We start from the raw sequence: 21485 nt of genomic DNA on the forward strand, positions 1-21485 counted from the left end.
AGTTCCCGTTAATTAAAAAAAGCACTATTTTCAGTTTCATAAAATGAGAAGATAGATTGAATAAATATATCCATATAAATTTACCTTAAACAGATTTGTTAAATATTAACATTTTCAAGCATGCATGTAATAAAAATTTTTTTAAATTTATTTGTTCACAGGATGTAGATATGACTGGCAATGCCAGCTAGCATTTATTGCCCATCCCCATGTACTGTTGAACTGAAAAGCCAGTAAAGAATCAGTCACATTAATAGAACATAGAACACTACAGCACAGTACAGGCCCTTCGGCCCACAATGTTGTGCTGATATTTTATCCTGCTCTAAGATCTATCTAACCCTTCCCTCCCACATAGCCCCCTACTTTTCTATCATTCGTGTTTCTATCTAAGAGTCTCTTAAATGTCCCTAATGTATCTGCCCCCACAACCTCTTCATGCAGTGTGTTCCACACACCCACCACTTTCTGTGTAAAACACTGACATCCCCCTTATACCTTCCTCCATTTACCTTAGAATTATGTCCCCTTGTGTTAGCCATTGTCACACTGGGAGAAAGTCTCTGATCTATGCCTCTTATCTTGTACACCTCTATCAAGTCACCTTTCATCCTCCTTCTCTCCAAAGAGAAAAGTCCTAGCTCGCTCAACCTATCCTCATAAGACATGCTCTCCAATCCAGGCAGCATCCTGGTAAATCTCCTCTGCACCCTCTCTAAAGCTGCAACAACCTTTCTATAATGAGGCAACCAGAACTGAACACAATACTCCAAGTGTGGTCTGACCAGTGTTCTAATAGAGCTGCAACATCACCTCGCGGCTCTTGAACTCAATACCCCGACTAATGAAGACCAACACTCCATACGCCTTCTTAACCACCCTATCGACATTGGTGAATCTGGAATCAAACATAAGCCTGATCAGGTACAAATGGCAGATTTCCTTTAATGAATGTCATTACTGATGTATATTGGTTTCTATGATGACCCATTCATTTCATGGTTACCATTAGTAGTTTTACATTTCAATACATGAACTTCAATTCCCAAGCTGCCACAGTAGGAGTTAAATTCATGTCTCTCTTTATCAATAATCCATTTTTCTGGCAGTTAGTCACTAAGGTAATCACTATAATATAGTAACCCTCGATAACATACTAACGGTTTGCTCCATTCTTCATGCACAAATCAACTGGGCCTGCTGGTGAGAGCCATTTTGAGATGCCTCTTGAATAACTTCTATCTCTGTGTCTCGAATCATTCTTCATTATGAAGCAAACTGGACTTGTAATTAATCAAGAACAATAATCAAAATATATATCAAGAGTTTTCAAACTGGAGCTTCTGGACCTAGCAGAGATCTTTGAGGTAATAGGATTTCTGTTAAGCTATCACCAGACTGTGTATTTTTATGCTTTTTCCACTTCTTAGCAACTTAATTCCATTTTTACATACTAATAAAGAAAAACAATCCATAACAATATGTGCTTTTTTCTTAGCTGCTGACATTGTCTTTTGAAATTTCAGATAAATGCCCTTGGAAGTCTACATATTTGTGGAGATTTTCTGGAAGCTAATTAATATTTTCAGAGTGATTCCCAAAACAAATATTCATAAATCTGTCTTTTTCACCAAGATGTAGCTAAATTTTATATCAAAAATTTTATATTAAAGGATTTATTGAAACTGTAAAATCATTCAAATCTCAAATAATGCTGAAGATTAAAAGGAACAGTTGATACATTAACTAGATATAGGTTACATAATTAATTCCAAATGGAGCTAGCTGAATATTTACGCAATTCAGCAGATGATGGAGCAGTGGTGTTTGCTTTGGCTCACAGAGAAAATTAGCACTGGGCTGTACCAATTACTTGCAAGAAAAAAAAACAGGAGGAAACATAAAATGGTATATTACTTACAAATTCTTCATACATCTTATTTATTGCTCCTAATTCTTCTCTTATCTTATTTGCTGCTGTAACACGCTTTGTAGATGATTTGTAGCTGACGTGCCTTTTCATGATTGGTGTAATGTACTCTCTAACAAACCGATAGTGGAGATCAGAAATCAGCACCTTTTATTTAAATAAATATATAACTTTTGGTTATATATAATGTGCACCCTCTTTAAGATACTTAATAACTTAACCTTTTTTACTTTAGAGCAATAAGCAATATACCTTGCAATTGGCCTGTTTCATTTTCCTGAACTCTTCGCAATGCTTTTCAGCCATGTTTATTAGCTGATCAAAATCTTCACTGCTGGACAACCACTTATTTGTCATGAGCTTCTTAAAACAATGCTAGAAAATAAAAATTCCAGTATAGCACCATCCTTGATACTTAAAGTATTTGAGAAAACTATTGCCAACATACCAACACTTTAAACAGAAGATCATCAGAAAGAATTTTGTTGAGCTCCTGTACGGCTTTCTTTAATATCTTTTCTACTTTGTTGACATGTGCAGCATTGTCTTCTTTAAGAGTCTTTATGAATTTGCTGTGTTGGATAGGAAGGAAGATATAAGTAATAATACTCTGTGCATCAAATAATAACCATAAGTGAAAGTGTAGTTGTTAGCTATGGAGCTTTAGTTGTCAAGCTAGGTTTTGGAGTGCCATCTTGTGTCCATATCATGCTGGAACTATACTTTGTGACTGCAGTGGGCAAAATATTCCTTTGCCTTTTTTGCCAGTGTTTTCATCATCCACTGTAGTTTGTTTTATTTTGCAGTCAGGTGGTGATTTGATGGAGGTATTTAAAATTATGAAGGGATGAGTTACAGGATATGGATTTGATAGTCATTTCCATCTATTGAGAATTTTTTTGCACAAAGTATAAATAATACTTAAATTTGCCCTTTACCAGTTACAAGACAAAGTGCAGGAATTTTATTTTAAAAACGGATTGTAAACGCTGCTACCAGAATTAGTGGGGGTTGGGGTGTGGTACAAATGGCCACATCAGCATAAAACAAGTTGTTAAAGGAAAGGGGATATAAAATCTATGGGAACAAAGTAAACAAATGAGATTTGGACAGGTGCCTATGTAGAAGAAAAAGACCAATGCAATCTGGATGGGCCAATGGCCTGTTGAGTCTTTTACAGGAAAGTGGCAAACACAAATATCCTGGAAACGTCCAAGCTGCTAGATATAGTCCACAGAAAAACTATAGAAATTAACCAAATGTTTGAGAAACTAGGAAATTTATACTCTTATCTGAAAGTGCAGCAAGGGAAGAATCTTTTAAATGTTCCAAATGGATGGAATGCATTAGGTAAATCTACGTGGAAACTATTAGTAGGTAAAGTTTTTTCTTGTTTTGAGAAATAGCTGGAAGTGCTTTCAGGTATGGTAATTGTAGCAGAATTTTTGAATCAATAAAAAAAAAGCTGCCATAGGTTTCTTTGCAAGAATAGGCTTGATGAGCTGAATTTTGGGATACTTCTATATTGGTATTTGAGAGCTTTACTCCAGAGATTTCAGCACATAATCTAGGCTGACAATTCACTGCAGAATTATTAGAGTATTGCACTGTGGCACCCTGTCTGTTCATTCTGTCAGACACAAAATATTTTATGGCAGGCTTTGAGGAAGAGCATGGAAGTTCTACCAGCACTCAAGCTAATATTATTCCTCATTCAATGGCATGGTAACCAAATCACCTGATTATTTGTCTCTTGTTTTTTAAGATCTTGCTATCCTCATACACAAAACCTGAGGAACATGCATTCAGAATTAATGAGAGAAGGTAAATCACCACATTGACACTTAGGAATAGATGGAATAGATTGTGAAAATAAAAGGAAAATGAGAGACATTAGAATAAAGTGGCAAAATGGGATTCAGACTGTTGTTTGTGATCACATTTCCAAAGTACTTCATTGGTAATTTTTTAAGAAATTATTTGTAAGGTGAGGATGCCAGCATTTATTGGCCATCCCGATTTGCTCGAGAAGGTGATGTTCAATCTGCAACCACCATAGAAATTATAGTATTTTAGAGTTCATGTTATTTATTTCTAATCATTAATAAAACTTACCCAAGATCAATGTAGCTGTTGATGCTTACAATCAGGAGTGGTAGTGGGTTTGGAACACTCTGTTTTCTGTCTTTCAAGTCTTGTTGGTAGCTAGATTCAAATCATAGAAACAAAATCTGACTAGTGCATTAACTCTTACTGCAACAAAAGTCTAATGGATAAACATAATCCTTATATTGATAATATTTCAATATTTAAATTAGTCAACAGAGTACTTGTGATATTTTGATAGACAGACATGTTAGTTCCTGGATAGAACTATAAAGAAAACTGAAAATATTTTTTCTTGGCCAAAAGCGTTCACTAATTATTAAAGAAAAGCTTTATTCAAATCTTGAATGATAATGTTCCCGTATAGCCTTTTATTATTTTACTATGCTCAAATGTTGGTTAAATTCAATTGTGATATGATAACAAAACAATAAAAATGCAAACAAAACACTGGCATTCAATTTTAGGGGAGCAGAACTGGAAAATAGGAAAGTAAGGTGAAATCTTTTTGGAACCTTTGGTTGACTACACCTAGGCACCTGTATATAGTTCTGCACATGGTATAAAAATATAGGAAACCTGTTGAAGGAAAAACAACTTACAAAGCTGATGGTGGGAGTTTATATCTGTCAAAAAAGACTTTTTTTTGGAAACCATGATAGTGATTTAATCCCTTAAAATTATAAATATAAGGGAGATATTACTACTTGTAGAAAGGTTAAATACAAAGGACCATAAATATAACACTAATTAATAAATCCACTAGAAATTTGGAAGAACTCTCTTTACATGGAGAGTGGCACAGTGGTGCAGCTAATAGAGCCACTGCCTCACAATGCCTGACACCAGGGTTCAATCCCGACATCAAATGCTGTGTGAATTTTGTGTGATCTCCTTGTGACCATGCGAGTTTCCTCCAGGTGCTTTGGTTCCCTCCCACATCCCAAAAATCATGCAGTTGGTAGGTTAATTGGCCACTGTAAATTGCCCCTAGTGGTAGAATCTAGGGGTAGTTGATGAGAAAATGGGAAGAGCATAAAAAAGGGGATTAATTTACAATTAGTGTAAATGGGTGGTTTATGGTCAGCACGGACTTAGTGGGCTGAAGGGTCCGTTTCCCTGTTGTATGTCTCTGCAACTTTATGATTAGAACATGGAACCTGAGGCAACTTTCACTGATGCCTTAATGGTGAAGTTGCTGATAAAAGGAAGAGAAGGATTTGCAACTAGGGTTAGATAAGGAGACTTGTTCGAAGCATAAACACCTACACTCAATGTCATGTTTCTGTGCTGTAAGTTCTATGTCAAGGCAGTCGCACATGATCATATTATTTTATGAAGATAAGGCACTCTCCAAAAGAGAGTAAGAGGAGTTACATAAAAATAGTAAGAATGGAAGTACATATTCCAGATTTAAAACTTTTTAATAGGATAATTTAGATTTTCTCTATTTCTACCAGGGAAGCACTATCAAATGAAGCATGGATTAGAGTTAAGGCTATAACATTAAACCCCTGATTCTCTATTCCCATGCTGAATTACATCTTTTATCTTTCTATCCTTCACTATAAAATAGGCACAAAAACTAGATCCCTGGGTTAACTGGCACACTGTTTCAGAAGAAGCCGGCTCTAATCATTCTGATTTGCAGTAACTTATTGTAGTTCCACTGCTACAAAATCACCTGTGTAACAGAGGCTGTAGAGAAATGACTGTAAAGAAGTCTAGCATTGACATAATTAAAGCAATGATAAAAATTACCAGTGTATAAAATTTGATAATTCTTCCAGGTAGTAACATAAAACTTTCTCCTTCAGATCTTTGCTAATCTTGCCAGATTCGTTTAGATGTGCAACAATCATCTGAAAAGTTAAATAACTGAGGTGTTATTATTTGCAGAACTATATTTAATTTTCTTAATGGAGCTGATCAAAAAATATAAACAGTACATGTTTTGGATTTTTAGAACATCAGACTTAATGTTTTTGATTATTATACTGGAAGTTAATTCCAGTCATTGTCAGGCATTACACAGATGTAATTTACTGCAGGATATGGTTAATGTGAAGGAATCTATTTCATGTCCCATGGGTAATGTGAATCATAGAGCAATAGCAAAAAGAGAATAATCACTAATAACATGTTAAGTTCTTCTTGGAAGATATAGAGCTGTATGTTTTAAATTAAACTTCTTTCACTCAATTACAGGAGACCTCCATGTTATAGGGGTGGTTGCATTCCTGGAAAATTGTCCGTATCTTGATTTTCAGTAATTCAAAGCAACATCATCTGCACATGCATCAAGAAATGCAAGTTGAAATAAAAATTGTGTTTATTTACATTTTTTCACGTAAGTTCCACGAGTGCAGATTTTATTCTGTGCCTCAAATTTTTGGGTAGTGCAAGGGCTAATTTCCATTACTTGAATAGCAGTAACGCAGTGGGGGGGGGGGGGGGGGTTGGGATGTCGCCTCTATGTTACTTTTACCCTGCTCCTAAATGGCAGCATGGTGCCATTTTATCCAAGAATGAATACATTCATACTGACACTGTTTTAATATTTCCCTTCCTTCCCACAGGCTGAGAGAAAAGGGTTTAAAACAGAGGAGATGCATTTAATTTTCAAAATGTTAGGAAACACTGAACAGCTCATCTAGCATCTCTGAAGAAAGAACCATAATTAATATTTCATGTTAATGATCTTTCATCAGAACTGAATGGAGTTAGAAATAAATAGCTTCAAGTAAGTGTAGAACAAGGACAGGAGAGATTAAAAAAAAACAGACAAATGTTTGTCTTTCCCAATTTACAGGATGTGTTTGTTGACTGTCCTTTTGTAGCAGTTAGTGTAACGCTATTACAGTGCCAGTAACCCGGGTTCAATTCTGCCACTGTCTGTAAGGAGTTTGTACGTTCTCTCCCGGGTCTGCGTGGGTTTCCTCCCACATTCCAAAGATGTACAGGTTAGGAGCTGTGGGCATGCTATATTGGCGCCGGAAGAGTGGCAACACTTGCGGGCTGCCCCCCAGCACATTCTCAGTAATGCAAAAAGACGCATTTCACTGTGTTTCAATGTACATGTGACTAATAAATAAATATCTTAATTACTCTTGAATAGGTAGAAGTTGGCTGTTCCTCAAATCACTGCCATATAATGATGCTGCTGGGTAGGGATTTAGATCTGGTTGCAATGAAGGAATGGTGATGTATTTCCAAGCCAGGGTAGTATGCAACTTAGAGGAAAATTCGCTGGTGGTGGCTTCCTTAACTCCTGCTGCCCTGTCTCCTGTTTCTTCAGGTAGTACAATAGAGCCAAATGTTAGTGAAGAAGACTTTAAGATCAACTGGACTGGAGGTACTTTTGTCATATCCAAACCTAGTGTTTGGATCAGTGTCAGGTGATCAGATTGTTTTTATAATGTGTTTAATGTAGCAGTTTGAAAAAACTGAATGGCTTGTGTGGCCGTTTCACAGAGCAAACCACATTGTTGTAATTCTCAAGTCATTTTTAACATGTAAGAAGAAACAGGTCAGGAGTTGACCGCTCAGTTGCTCAAGGCTGCTCTGCCATTCAAAAAAAATCTTGTCTGATCTTATACCTCAACACCATTTCCTTTTCCTAACCTTGTATCCCTTTGTTCCTCTACTTTTGAAAATCTAAGGTCTCAGCTGTAAGTGATATCAATGAATGAGTCTCCACAGCCCTCCAAGGTAGAGAATTTAAAAGATAAAAAACCCTCTGACAGAGGAAATTTCTCCTCATTTCAGTTCTGCCCCTTATTTTGATACTGAGAGGAAGATTAGATAAGGGCCGAAGATTTTCTTCACTGAAGGACGTGAGTAAACTAGAAGGGACTTTACAACAGTCTAATAGTTCATGGCCGTCATGAACTATATTTATTTTAAGTTATTCAATTTACCAATTTTAATTCCCTCTCTGTTGTGGTGGGATTTGAACTCGCAGAATCATAGAGTAGTACAGCAAAAAAAAAGACCCTGTGGTCCACCATAACCTTGCTGTGCATTTTGCCTATCCACACTAATCCCATTTGCCCACATGATGACTGTATTCTTATATGCTTTGCCAATTTAATGTAAACCTAATGCCTCTGAAGTGTAGTAATTGCATCTGGCAGCATATTCCAAATATTAACCACTGTGTGTGTGTAAAAAAAATTATGCCTAAGATACCCGTTAAATCTTACCTCCTACCTCTCTCCTTAAAACCATACCCTATTATTTTGATACCCCTACCATGGAAAAAAGACTTTACTATCTGCCCTATCTATTGCCTCTCATAACCTTATATACTTCTATCAGGTCACTCATCAGCCTCCTTCGATTCCAATGAAAACAAACCCAGTCTATCCAATCTCTGCCCATAACTGGAGTCCTCCAATCCAAGCAACATCCTGGTGAATCTCCTCTGTATGTTCTCCAGTGCAATCACATCCTTCCTATAGATGACCAGAACTGCACACAATACACCAAGAGCAGTCTAACCACTGTTTTGTAAAGTTGCAATATAATGTCCCCATTTTTATATTCTATGCCCAACATGTCTTTAGCTTATTGGTTTAGGCCCTTTCTAGTTTACTCATGTCCTTCAGTGAAGAAAATCTTATGTCCTTACCTAATCTTCCCCTCAGTCTCAAAATAAGGGGCAGAACTGAAATGAGGAGAAATTTCCTTACTCAGAGGGTTTTTAATCTTTTGAATTCTCTACCTTGGAGGGCTGTGGAGACTAATTCATTGATATCACTTAGTTGAGGCACTGAGTTCAAGAGTCAGGAAGTAATGCTGCAGCTTTATAAAACTTTAGTTAGGCCACATCGGGAGTATTGCATTTAGTTCTGGTCACACCATTTTAGGAAGGATGTTGAGGCTTTGGAGAGGGTGCAGAAGAGGTTTATCAAGATGCTGCCTGGATTAGAGGGCATCTACTATGAGGATAGGTTGAACAAACTTAGGTTGTTCTCTCTGGAGCGGTGGAAGCTGAAGGGAGATCTGATAGAGGTTTATAAGATTATGAGAGACATAGATAGAGTAGACAGCCAGTATCTTTTCCCCAGGATTGAAATGTCTAATACCAGAGGGCATGCATTTAAGATGATAGGAGGTAAGTTCAAAGGCAATGTGCAGGGCAAGTTTTTTGTTTTACACACAGAGAGTCGTGGGTACCTGGAATGCACTGCCTGGGGTGGTGGTGGAGGCAAATACAGTAGGGACATTCAAGCAGCTCTTAGATAGGCACATGAATGTGAGGGAAATGGTAGGATATGGACAATGTGTAGGCAGAAGGGATTAGTTTAGTTGGGCATTTTACTACTAATGTAATTGGTTTGGCACAACATCATGGGTCGAAGGGCCTGTTCCTGTGCTGTACTGTTTTATGTTCTATGATGTACTACTAGTCCAGTAATATAACCATGACGCTCATTCCCTTGGTAATGGGACAAGTAGGGAATAAAAGGTAGTCCTAAGGACGTGGAAATAATTACAGCAGTGTTACGGACTCAGTGAAAGTCCCTTTAAGATAGAGAGTGTGTGTGTATGTGTGTGTGGGGCGTGCTTACGTCAATAGAAGATAAAGGACGTAATGACGTTGTTGAAGAAGTCAGAAGAAGAAGAAGAGAGAGAGAGAAGGGAGAGAGACACCAGCCTGCTTGTTTTCTCTATTGATGGATGAGAAACAATAACTGTGTTTGCCACTGAAATCCATGTATGGAAGCTGGAAGTAATCCGGTGGAGTTCACTTTGTTGCTGACCTGTAGAAGGAAACAGGTATTTGTATGTGGACGACCACGGTTCGGATGCTTTTCGGGGTGAGGAAGTCACTACCGAGTAAACACTGAAGAGTCGTTTGGGTTCCATCGTGGAACATTTGGATTTCGTATGTACTCTCTCTATGTTTTTCTACATCTACATCTTATCTTCAGACAACGGTGGTTGTTGAAGAAGCCCTTGCTCATATTTCACCTTATGGCTTGCGGAACTGAACTTTAAGAACCATTCAGGAACTGGGAGTTTTGGACTTTGTCACACACACACACGAAGAGTTTAGTTTTGGGGTTAACGTTCGAGGTTTAACATTCTTGAATTCTAACATACTAACATTTTTACTTTTATTTTACGTATTATCAATAGTAGTGATTAATAAAATAGTTTTTAACACTGAAACATGCTCAGTGTGTTTCTTTTGTTGCTGGTTCATGACAAAATTGGGGGCTCGTCCGGGATAGTTCCCAAGGTTAACGAGTGTCGTCTGGGATTGTACCCCAGATTGACGAGATTTGTTCGAGATTCAATCCAAAGATTTTTGAGGGAGGTCTGATAAATTCTTTTTAATTGGCTTGTGTGTGTGGAAACCAGCAGCAATGGATATTAAGGCATTTTTGGAGTCACCAACCCAAAAGGGATTGGAGGTGGCGAAAAAGGATGATCTGATAAAGATTGCTACAAGGCTAAACCTTACAGAAGTAAAGCAGTCTATGAGAAAGACAGATATTCAGAGACTGATAGCTGGCCATTATGTGGAAAAGAAGGTGTTTGAGAAGGAAGTGTTAAAACAGTTTCCTGGCAGTGAAATAGCAATTTCTGAGGCACAGGTGCAGCTGGCAAAGATAGAAGCTGAACGAGAACAAACCCAGTTAAAGATAGAGGCTGAACGAGAGCAAAATAAATTAGAAGCTGAACGAGAGCAAAAGAGATTAGAGGCTGAACGAGAGCAAACCCAGTTAAAGATAGAGGCTGAACAAAAGCTAACTCAGATGAAGATAGAGGCTGATCTAGCAATGAAGCAGATGGAGCTGGATAACGAGGAGAAAAAGAGGCAGCATGAGTTACAAATGAAGCGTAGGAGTTCGGAATCTGATTCTGATGATGATTTTTCAGCCAGCAGGGAGGTTCGATTAGTCCCTCCGTTTGAAGAAGATCAGGTTGATCAGTATTTCCAACATTTTGAAAAGGTTGCTGTGAGTTCAAACTGGCCAAGGAAAGGATGGGCTCTTATGGTACAGAGTGTGATTAAAGGTAAAGCTCAAAAAGCTTATTCTGCTTTGTCTGTTGAGGATGCAGCTGATTATACCAAGGTAAAACAAGCTATATTGAAGGCCTATGAATTGGTCCCTGAGGCTTATAGACAAAAATTCAGAGACTTGAGGAAATCTGCAGATCAGACTTATATGGAATTTGCCAATGGAAAGAGAATATGTTTTGAACGATGGTGCCTGGCTAAAAATGTAGATGGGGATTATGATAAATTGACAGAATTGATACTGGTGGAAGACTTTAAAAGATGTGTTCCAGCTGAATTAACAACATATTTAAATGAAAAGGCAGTGGAAACTTTACAAGAAACTGCTAGGTTGGCAGATGATTATGCTTTAACCCATAAATCCAAATGGGGACAACCTAAAACCTTTCAAAAGAGTTACAAAGACAATCCAGGTAAACCAGAGATTAAATTGGGAGGTAATCAAAAAGGAAAAGATGAAAAGAAGCCAGGGCTGGAGAAACCTGTTGAGCGTACTTGTTATTACTGTAGGAAACCTGGCCACGTGATATCTAATTGTGCCCTTTTGAAGAAAAAGAAGGAAGCTGGGCCCAATGTTTGCTTTCAGGCAATTAAAAATCAAAAAGGTTTAGGAGATGCTGTTAAAGATCAGTCCTTGCAAGAGGGAAAAGCGGAAAAGTTGGAGGAGGTGAGAAAAGAATTCCGTTCGTATGTATCAGAGGGTTTTGTTTCACTGAATGATGAGTCACCCCAGGTGCCAGTGAAAATTCTTAGAGATACTGGGGCTAGTCAATCTCTCTTGCTGGACAGTGTTTTAAATTTTGGTGAAGAAAGTGACACTGGTGAAGTAAATCTAGTACGAGGCGTTACAGGTGAGACCATGTCTGTCCCTTTTCACAGGGTGATTTTAAAGTCAAAGTTCGTAGAAGGACCAGTCGAGATAGGGATAAGACCTAGTTTGCCAGTGGAAGGAGTTTCTTTGTTATTGGGAAATGACCTTGCAGATGGAGAAAGTGATCCTGTGGTACGGTTAACAACCAAACCAAGGATTGATGAGTCTGAGGATGATTCAGATGTTTACCCATCATGTGCGGTGACTCGAGCTAGAGCTAGAGAATTAGCCAAGACAGACAGTCCGGTGCAGTCTGATGTGGTTCCTTGTGACAGTCCTAAACAGGAAGAAAATTATGATGCCTTATCTGAGACTTTTCTGTCTTCACTGGAGGATCAACATCCTTATAGTGAGCCTGAATTTAAAGATTTGTCTTTGTCGAGGAAGGATTTTATGGTGGAACAGACAAAGGACCCTGAGTTGACAGAATTGAAAGAAAAAGCACTCTCATGTGAGGAGATTGAAAAGGTGCCAACTGGATACTATGTCAAAAATGGAGTGTTAATGAGGAAATGGAGACCTCCTCATGTTCCTGTTAATGAGGAATGGGAAGTTATTCATCAGGTTGTTGTTCCAAAAGTTTATAGGGATGAGATTTTAAACCTGGCCCATAGTATGCCTTTGGGTGGTCATTTTGGTGTGAATAAAACTGTGGGGAAGATCTTGAAACAATTCTATTGGCCTGGTTTGAGAAAAGATGTGGTGATGTTTTGTCGAACCTGCCACACATGTCAGATGGTAGGTAAACCAAATCAAAAACCCCCTGTGGCTCCTTTGAAACCAATTCCTGCTTTTGGTGAACCCTTTTCGAAGGTGATTGTGGACTGTGTTGGCCCCTTTCCAAAGTCTAAGACTGGAAATCAGTATTTGTTAACCATCATGTGTGCCACTTCTAGATTTCCAGAGGCAATACCCCTTAGAAATATTAAGGCCAAGACGGTGTCAAAGGCTCTTGTAAAATTTTTTACCTTGTTTGGTTTGCCAAAAGAAATCCAATCTGATCAAGGTAGTAATTTTATGTCAAAAATTTTTCAACAAATAGTCTATGAGCTGGGAGCAAAGCAGATTGTATCATCTGCATATCACCCAGAATCTCAAGGAGCTCTGGAGAGATTTCATTCTACTCTCAAAAATATGCTGAAGACTTATTGCTTTGAAAACACCAAGGATTGGGACGAAGGTATCCATTTACTTTTGTTTGCCGTTAGAGAATCGATCCAGGAGTCAATCGGATTTAGTCCGTTTGAGCTCGTGTTTGGACATAGGGTGAGAGGACCTTTGGAGTTGTTGAGAGAGCAATGGGTTAATGAGGAAGTTCACTTAAGTCTGTTGGACTATGTCCAAAAATTTAAAACTCGGTTGGAGAGAGTCTGCCAGCTAGCGAGAGAGAATCTGAAAACAAGCCAGATAAGAATGAAGACATCTTTTGATAGACGTGCTCGGCCTAGGACATTCGCAGTGGGGCAAAAGGTGTTGGTATTTTTCCTTAGCCAAAATAATCCCTTGCAAGCTCATTTTTCTGGACCCTATGTTATTGAATCTCGAGTGACTGATTTAATATATATAATCAAAACACCAGATAGACGCAAGAAAACACAACTCTGTCATGTAAACATGCTAAAACCTTATTATGAGAGGGATTCAGTTGTGGCCTTGGTGGATGGTGAAAAGGTTGTTTCTAGAATGCCTGATGTTGATGTTGAGGAAGGCCAATTTAGACCAAATATTGTTCCATCGAAACTAAAAAACCAAAATATCATGGAGAACCTTGAAACGAAGTTGGACCATTTACAAGTTTCACAAAAACAACAGATGAGAGAATTAATTTTAAAATTTAAAAATCTGTTCCCAGATGTTCCAAACAGAACATCGATAATTACCCATGATGTTGATGTTGGGGATGCAAAACCAATCAAACAACACCCATATCGAATGAATGTGGAAAAAAGTAAACTTGTTGATCAGGAAATAAAATACATGTTGGAAAATGATATTATTAGACATTCTACTTCAAATTGGAGTTCGCCCTGTGTTATTGTACCTAAACCTGATGGAACTGTTAGATTTTGCACAGATTACAGGAAAGTGAATGCTGTAACAAAGTCAGATGCTTACCCTATTCCTAGGGTGGATGATTGCATAGACAGAGTGGGAAAGGCAAAATTTCTTACAAAGATTGACCTGTTAAAAGGGTACTGGTGTGTTCCATTAACAGATAGAGGAAGGGAGATTTCAGCCTTTGTAACCCCTTCTGGATTGTATGAATACAATGTTTTGCCATTTGGAATGAAAAATGCTCCGGCAACATTTCAAAGAATGATTAATTCAGTGATTCATGGGTTAAAACATACAGATGCCTACATTGACGACTTAGTGACTGGGAATGATACTTGGGAAGATCACATCTCTGCGTTAGAAAGGTTGTTTGAAAGACTTTCCAAGGCTAACCTTACAGTTAACTTGGCTAAAAGTGAATTTGGCCATGCCACTGTGACGTATCTTGGTTATGTTGTAGGTCAAGGCAAGCAAGCTCCTGTTCAGGCAAAAGTTCAAGCAATATCTGAGTTCCCTATTCCCACAGGTACGAGGACTGTTAGAAGATTTTTGGGAATGGTTGGATATTATCGAAAATTTTGTAAAAACTTTGCTGATATTGCTCTTCCCCTAACTAATCTTCAGAAGAAGGGAGTAAAGTTTGTTTGGACAGATTCTTGTCAAGAAGCATTTGAGAAGCTGAAAGCCATTTTATGCTACCATCCTGTGCTCAAAACACCTGACTTTGAAAAGCCATTTTCATTAGCAGTAGATGCCAGTGATGAAGCTGCAGGAGCTGTGTTGTTGCAGAAGGGTGACCTTGATGATATTGACCATCCTGTAGCTTACTTTTCAAAGAAATTTAATGAGCATCAAAAGAACTATTCCACCATAGAGAGAGAATTACTGTCGCTTGTTTTAGCCTTGCAACATTTCAGTGTATATGTTTGCACCGCTCAGAAACCATTGACTGTGTATACAGATCATAACCCATTGGTGTTTCTGAGCCGAGTCAAAAACAAAAACAGAAGGCTGTTAAACTGGAGTTTAATTTTGCAAGAGTTTGATCTCATGATAACTCACATTAAAGGCAAAGATAATGTGATTGCTGATTGTCTTTCTCGATGTTAAATGGGAAACATGTATCTGTACTAATCTGATAGTCTGTAGTTGTGTAGCATGATAATTATTAAAATTACTAACTATGCGTGGTTAAAATTTTCTTGGGAAAATTTTTTTTTTTAGGTGGGAGGTGTTACGGACTCAGTGAAAGTCCCTTTAAGATAGAGAGTGTGTGTGTATGTGTGTGTGGGGCGTGCTTACGTCAATAGAAGATAAAGGACGTAATGACGTTGTTGAAGAAGTCAGAAGAAGAAGAAGAGAGAGAGAGAAGGGAGAGAGACACCAGCCTGCTTGTTTTCTCTATTGATGGATGAGAAACAATAACTGTGTTTGCCACTGAAATCCATGTATGGAAGCTGGAAGTAATCCGGTGGAGTTCACTTTGTTGCTGACCTGTAGAAGGAAACAGGTATTTGTATGTGGACGACCACGGTTCGGATGCTTTTCGGGGTGAGGAAGTCACTACCGAGTAAACACTGAAGAGTCGTTTGGGTTCCATCGTGGAACATTTGGATTTCGTATGTACTCTCTCTATGTTTTTCTACATCTACATCTTATCTTCAGACAACGGTGGTTGTTGAAGAAGCCCTTGCTCATATTTCACCTTATGGCTTGCGGAACTGAACTTTAAGAACCATTCAGGAACTGGGAGTTTTGGACTTTGTCACACACACACACGAAGAGTTTAGTTTTGGGGTTAACGTTCGAGGTTTAACATTCTTGAATTCTAACATACTAACATTTTTACTTTTATTTTACGTATTATCAATAGTAGTGATTAATAAAATAGTTTTTAACACTGAAACATGCTCAGTGTGTTTCTTTTGTTGCTGGTTCATGACAGCAGTAAAGCAGAGGAGGAGGAAAACATGGGCAGTCCAGCAATTAGTTCTAATGAAAGGTCTTCAGACAGAAACGTTAATTGGTACCCTCTCCACAGTTGCTACTTGACCTGCTGACTGCATTCAGCATTCATTACACTTAGCTCAGAATTCAAGCTTCCGCAATATTTTGGTTATACTTGCATTTAAATTTAAGCCATTTCCATTGGTGGGCAATCCATGAATATGATGAATATGGCAGTGCCACTGCACCTCTTTTGGCACTCCCCACCTTTTCATGTTCCTGTTCACAGAGTCATAGTTACATGTGACCAAGAAACAGGGCCTTCAGCCCACCATGTCCATGCCAGCCATCTACTACCTATCTACACTAATCCCATCTTCCAGCTCTCAGCCTATGGCCCTCAAAAGTCATCACGTCCCAAGTCATCCCATGTCATGAAAATATCGGCCTCCACACTCCTTCAGGAGTGTATTCCAGATTTCAACCATATTCCAGGTGAAATAAATTCTTTCCCCAAATCCCCTATAAATCTCCTACTCCTTAAACATTTGCTCTCTAGTTATAGACAGCTCTGCTAAAGAAAAAAAAAAGTTTCTCACTATCTACCTTCAATATGCCCCTCAGAATTTTGTGCATCTCAGTCTGGCCTTGCCAGAGCCTTCTCTGCTCAAAGCCTATCTAGTCTTTCTTTCCTCACAGTTGATGTGCCTCTATCCAAAGTATAACCCTCTCCAATGCAATCACATCCTTCCTATAATGTGATGACCAGAAATGCACACAGTACTCCAGCTATGATCTAACTTATATAGTTTTCTTATTTTCTTTGCCCCAGCTAATGAAGACAAGTGGTTAAGTCATACAGAAGTATTCTGTACGTCTTCTTAACCACCTTATCTATCTGTGCTGCTACCTTCAGAGACCTTTGGAAATGTACAGCAGGTTTGTGTTCCTCAGAACTTCCTGGGGTCCTGCATTTACTGTGTATATTTTAGCCTTATTAGTTCTCCCAAAATGCATTATCTCACATTTTTCAGGAATAAATTCCACTTGTTATTGCTCTATCTTACCAAATCATCAATATTGTTCTGTAGCTGAAGACTACCCTTCTCACTATCACAATACCACCAGTTTTTGTGTCATCTTACCAATAGTACCTCCTACATTCACATCCAGATCATTAATGAATATAACAAACAGCAAGGGTCTCTGCAGTGCACTACTGGTCACAGGCTTCCAACAACAAAAACAACCTGAAGCATCACCCTTTGCCACCTATTACTAAGCAAAGTTCAGATCCAATTTGCCAAGTTGCCATGGATGCCATCTCTATCATTTTAAACTCTAATCAGAGATCATGTAAAAATATGGAGTTAAGGGTGATAGTCAAGGCTCCAGTTTTTCCATTGGTTAACAGGAAGAAACCACGGCTCTGGACTGTGGATTGGGATGTGGTCCCTTTGCTTCTCCATGCAACACTGTGGTCTTAGATGTTAAGGTAAATGAAAAGTAGGTCAACGGACATACAAGACAGAATTGGCAGAGAATTGTGTAAGGGATACTTGCAGATAGAGTGACCGTGATTAGTATTTGCGGTTAAGATACTGTGCAATGTTAGCATAGCTTGGGGAGACCGAGATTTACAAAATTTCTCAATATTCCTTTGGCTTTTGAAGGCTGATGAAACTTCTATACTATGCAAGAATTTTGTGAAAGTGTGGAAGAGAACAGGCCGTCCCCACGTTGTCCCCCATCTGATGTCCTGCATCGTCTTGCCTATGCATCCTCTTCACAATGAATCAACAGTAGAAGTCCTTATTGAAGTTCCACAGAAACTGAAATGTTGCAGACTAATTTCTAACCTTCAGTAACAACAGGGAAAATGGACTGTCAATATGCTATTCACCGCCGGGATACCCTCCAGTTGTTCCTACCCTCATTTATACAGGAATGATAATTATTTAAGGAAGAAGGTGAGGGAAATGTTTTGAAGGAATTAGTCACACCTTGAATGATAATCCAGAAGAAAATTCTGAACTGCCTCATTCTGTTGTTGGTTTAAAATATTTTAACATTGAAATCTGAAAAATGAAACCAAGTCTTTTTGAATAATTACAGGTGTTAGAGTTCAGAGTGGTGGAGAGGAATAAATTAACAGTCTTCTATGGAAATTTAAAAAAATAATCTAGGGTTTGAGTTTATTAACATAAGCAAGACAATGATGTTGGAAAATAATAACATGAAAGGCTGAAAAGTTCCTGATAGTTTTCATTTAAATGGTGATGAAGGAACTGTAGATACTTTAGCCATAATCTTCAGAGCATTTCTGCTTCAGAAATTGACCTTTAGATCAGAAAATTAAAAGCATAATTCTATTACTTAAGAACAGCAAGAGAGGAAAACCAGGGAATTATATAACTCTAGGTTAATCTGTTGTGGGAACTTAAGAAAGCTGATTGAAGAGAGTCAGTATAGATTTTTTTTAAATATAGGAATTATCTAACATACATATTTAAATATTTTGAGGAAATAACTAAAGTTGTCAAGGAAATATCTAAGAATATGTTCTACATGGACCCCCAATTTGACTGACTCTTAACTGACTCCTCAGTTCAGCGGCAAATCAAGATGGGCAATAAATGCTGGAGTTACCAGCAAGATCCATACCCTGTGAAGACATTTCAGTAAAAGTATCTGACTAGGTTACATGTAACACACTATGAGATAAAATTAAAGCATGAGGAATGAGGAAAGTTATTAAACTCATTGGAATGAAGTGACTAATGATGTCCCACAAAGTTATTTTGGGGCTTCAGCCATTCACTAACTTAATGACGTGGGTAAGAGGATATTCAGGTTTGCCAGTGCTACAAAGATTGATGGTGTGTAAGTGCTGAGGGTGGGAACATAAATTGTAAAGACAAATTGATCAGTTCATAAGTAAATGGCAGGTAGATGTGATTAATAAGTCAATACGAGATCACCCATAACAAAAGAAAAAGCATAGATCTAAGTATTATTTAAATATTGAAAAGTTAGGAACTGTAAAGGTCTAGAAAGATTAAGGCTCCATTTACACAAATTATTGAAATATAAAATTAAGGGCAAAACATAAAGCAAATGGAATGTTAGCTTTTATAATTGACAGCTAGATCATATTAAAGAGCAAGCTTTGCTACAACTATTAAAAGAATTGACAGACCACATCTGGGAGAACTCTTGTGTAGTTTTGGGTTCAACATCTCAGAAAAGATATCCTGGAGATCAATATAACTCAGATTCAACAGAATATTAACAGGGGTTAGATCATGAGGCAGGATCACTTAAGCTGCCACATACTCTTTAGAATGTAGAAGGTTAGAGTGATTTTATTGGGCTTTTAGGATGGTTGAATAGGGAGGAACTTTCTCCTTTGGCAGGGGCTAAAAGATAAGGAGAGATAACCTCAGAATTTAGTGCCAGGGCATTGAGGTGTAAAGTTAGGAAACACTTATGCAAGTGTCAAACAAAGAATCATGGATCTATTACAGTGCAGGAGACATCTGGCCTATTAATTCCATGCTAACTCCTTAGACAAAAATCTGTCAGTGTCATTCTCTCAGCCCTTCGTGCAGCCTGCAAATTATTATTACTTGAGTGTTTATATACTGTAATTCTCTTTTGAAAGCCTTGTTTGACTGTTTCCCCCTTATAGGCAAAGAATTTCATATTACTAACACAATGTGCACAGAACAGCTTTTCCTCACATGTATCTTTCCTGCACCATATTGAATTTATGTCCCCTGATCCTTGAACCTTCCATTACAATAAGAACACTTTCTCCGTTCGCCATATTTAAAATAGTCAGCATTTGGTGTACTTCGTTCAAATCTTCTCTCAATTTATTTTTGCTTTGAGGAAAACAATTTCAGTCTAACCCTGCATCTCCCTCTCACGAATAGTAATAATTACAAGTTCACTTAATGTTTGGTTTTAAATTGGAGACCTATTTTTTTTTGCTTGCAAAGAATTAAGATAGATAAAGATGGAAACAGGTAAACAGGTCAGTGAATAGCTGAACAGGCCAGATGGACCTATTTGTGTTCCAGTGTACAGAAATAGTCAGAATATTGAGACATTTACCTCGCTTATATCAGAGGCAACATGAGAATGATAACAACCCATCATTATTTCTGGTTCATGTGCTTCAGGTTCAGACCATTTTGCTTTATCTTCCTTCAGTATGTTCCTCATCCACAGTGGAACTGTAAACTGCAATTCAAAAAGGACAGAAGCCATCTTAAAAACCTTGGATTTATTTTATGCTAAACTTTGAGTGGATAGTCAGCAACACCAGATGATATTTTCCATTTATTTGATGATCTTTTTGAACTAGATTGCTGAGGTGGATGATGTATTAGTGCATTGTCAGAGCCCTTATTCATATCTCCTGCTATCTTCACATTTGCATATCGTATGCTCATCACTGGAATATCCCAGGATCAGAGTAAGTAACAGAAGCTAATTAAAATTTACAGAAGAGGAAGTTTTTACCCTGAGAAAGAAAACTTAAAAGTCTGCAATGTAAAGGACATACATTAGATTAAAATAAATCCAAGAACAAAGGGTAAAGCGGTTGGCAAATGTGAATTGCTGGTAGCCTCTGCTCTGCAAATTCTGATAACGTTATAATTCATCTATACTAGAACTCCATCTGTCACACTTGTCGCTATTTGTTTTGGATAACAAAAATCTGTTGATCTTTGATTTGAAATTATGAATTAAGCCAGTACCTCCTGACTTGTTTGTTAATTTCTCTTAACTTCTCTCCAGAACAGCCTAGCTCTGACTTTATGGTCACATCTCTTTCTCCTCTTTTCTCCAGTGGCAGAAAAAGTTTTTTTCTGTTACTGTGATGCCGTATGATATGTTCAGAACACTTAAAACACCCAATATCTGTTAAAATATTAAAAGCATTCATTCCTCTTTATTATATTCATTTTGGTCACTTGACTGATATTCTGGTGCCAAAAAATACAACTTATTAACATACTCAATTGGTTGAAAGAACTTTGGAACATGTTGAGTTTATTTTTACTCACTATTGTAACATATGTTATTTTCTCCATTAAGGTGCTAGAGAATCTAATCATGTGCCATGCTAATTTCATAACCCCGCCATGAGGCAAACTCTTCAGAGAGCCTAATGGAGTCAGAGTGGGACTGCATTGGTTGGCAGATATGCCTCTTCAAAACAGCACAAGATTCCTCATCCCTTTGTGCTTTAAAGGATTTATTCTTGGTATTGCCCAAATCCAATCACAGTAAGACCAAACTATTCTTGTCCCATTTATTGATTGATTCAGCAAACTCTCCTCCAGTTCCAGAACAGCTATCTGAAAGGAAATTGTGTTACGACTTGTCAGTGAAGAATCAGGTCTGAGAACAAATAATCTTGCTGTGAAAAAGATTGTGACCAAGAAACAGAAATTGTTACACCAAACATGAGAGGATCTCCTCTGAAAATGTACTGAAGTTTTCTTTCTATACATTTTGACTTTTTT

General features: G+C 37.8%; 1 protein-coding gene across 3 annotated transcripts in view; it reads right to left on the reverse strand.

Moving 5' to 3' along the window:
- The window catches only part of LOC127576236 (exocyst complex component 3-like), a 37476-nt gene that overhangs the window by 4146 nt on the left and 11845 nt on the right, over window positions 1-21485 (reverse strand). For 2 of the 3 annotated variants that reach the window (XM_052026688.1, XM_052026678.1), the window contains exons 5-10: window positions 20065-20193; window positions 5798-5898; window positions 4046-4135; window positions 2379-2502; window positions 2183-2305; window positions 1922-2077 (exon numbers count right to left, since the gene is read on the reverse strand). In XM_052026688.1, the coding sequence (XP_051882648.1) occupies window positions 1922-2077; window positions 2183-2305; window positions 2379-2502; window positions 4046-4135; window positions 5798-5898; window positions 20065-20193 (723 nt within the window). The remainder of the gene's footprint in view (window positions 1-1921; window positions 2078-2182; window positions 2306-2378; window positions 2503-4045; window positions 4136-5797; window positions 5899-20064; window positions 20194-21485) is intronic. The other variant, XM_052026697.1, reaches the window with a different exon arrangement.

The sequence above is a fragment of the Pristis pectinata genome, chromosome 1, assembly GCF_009764475.1.
Source record: "Pristis pectinata isolate sPriPec2 chromosome 1, sPriPec2.1.pri, whole genome shotgun sequence".
NCBI classification, from domain to species: Eukaryota; Metazoa; Chordata; class Chondrichthyes; order Rhinopristiformes; family Pristidae; genus Pristis; species Pristis pectinata.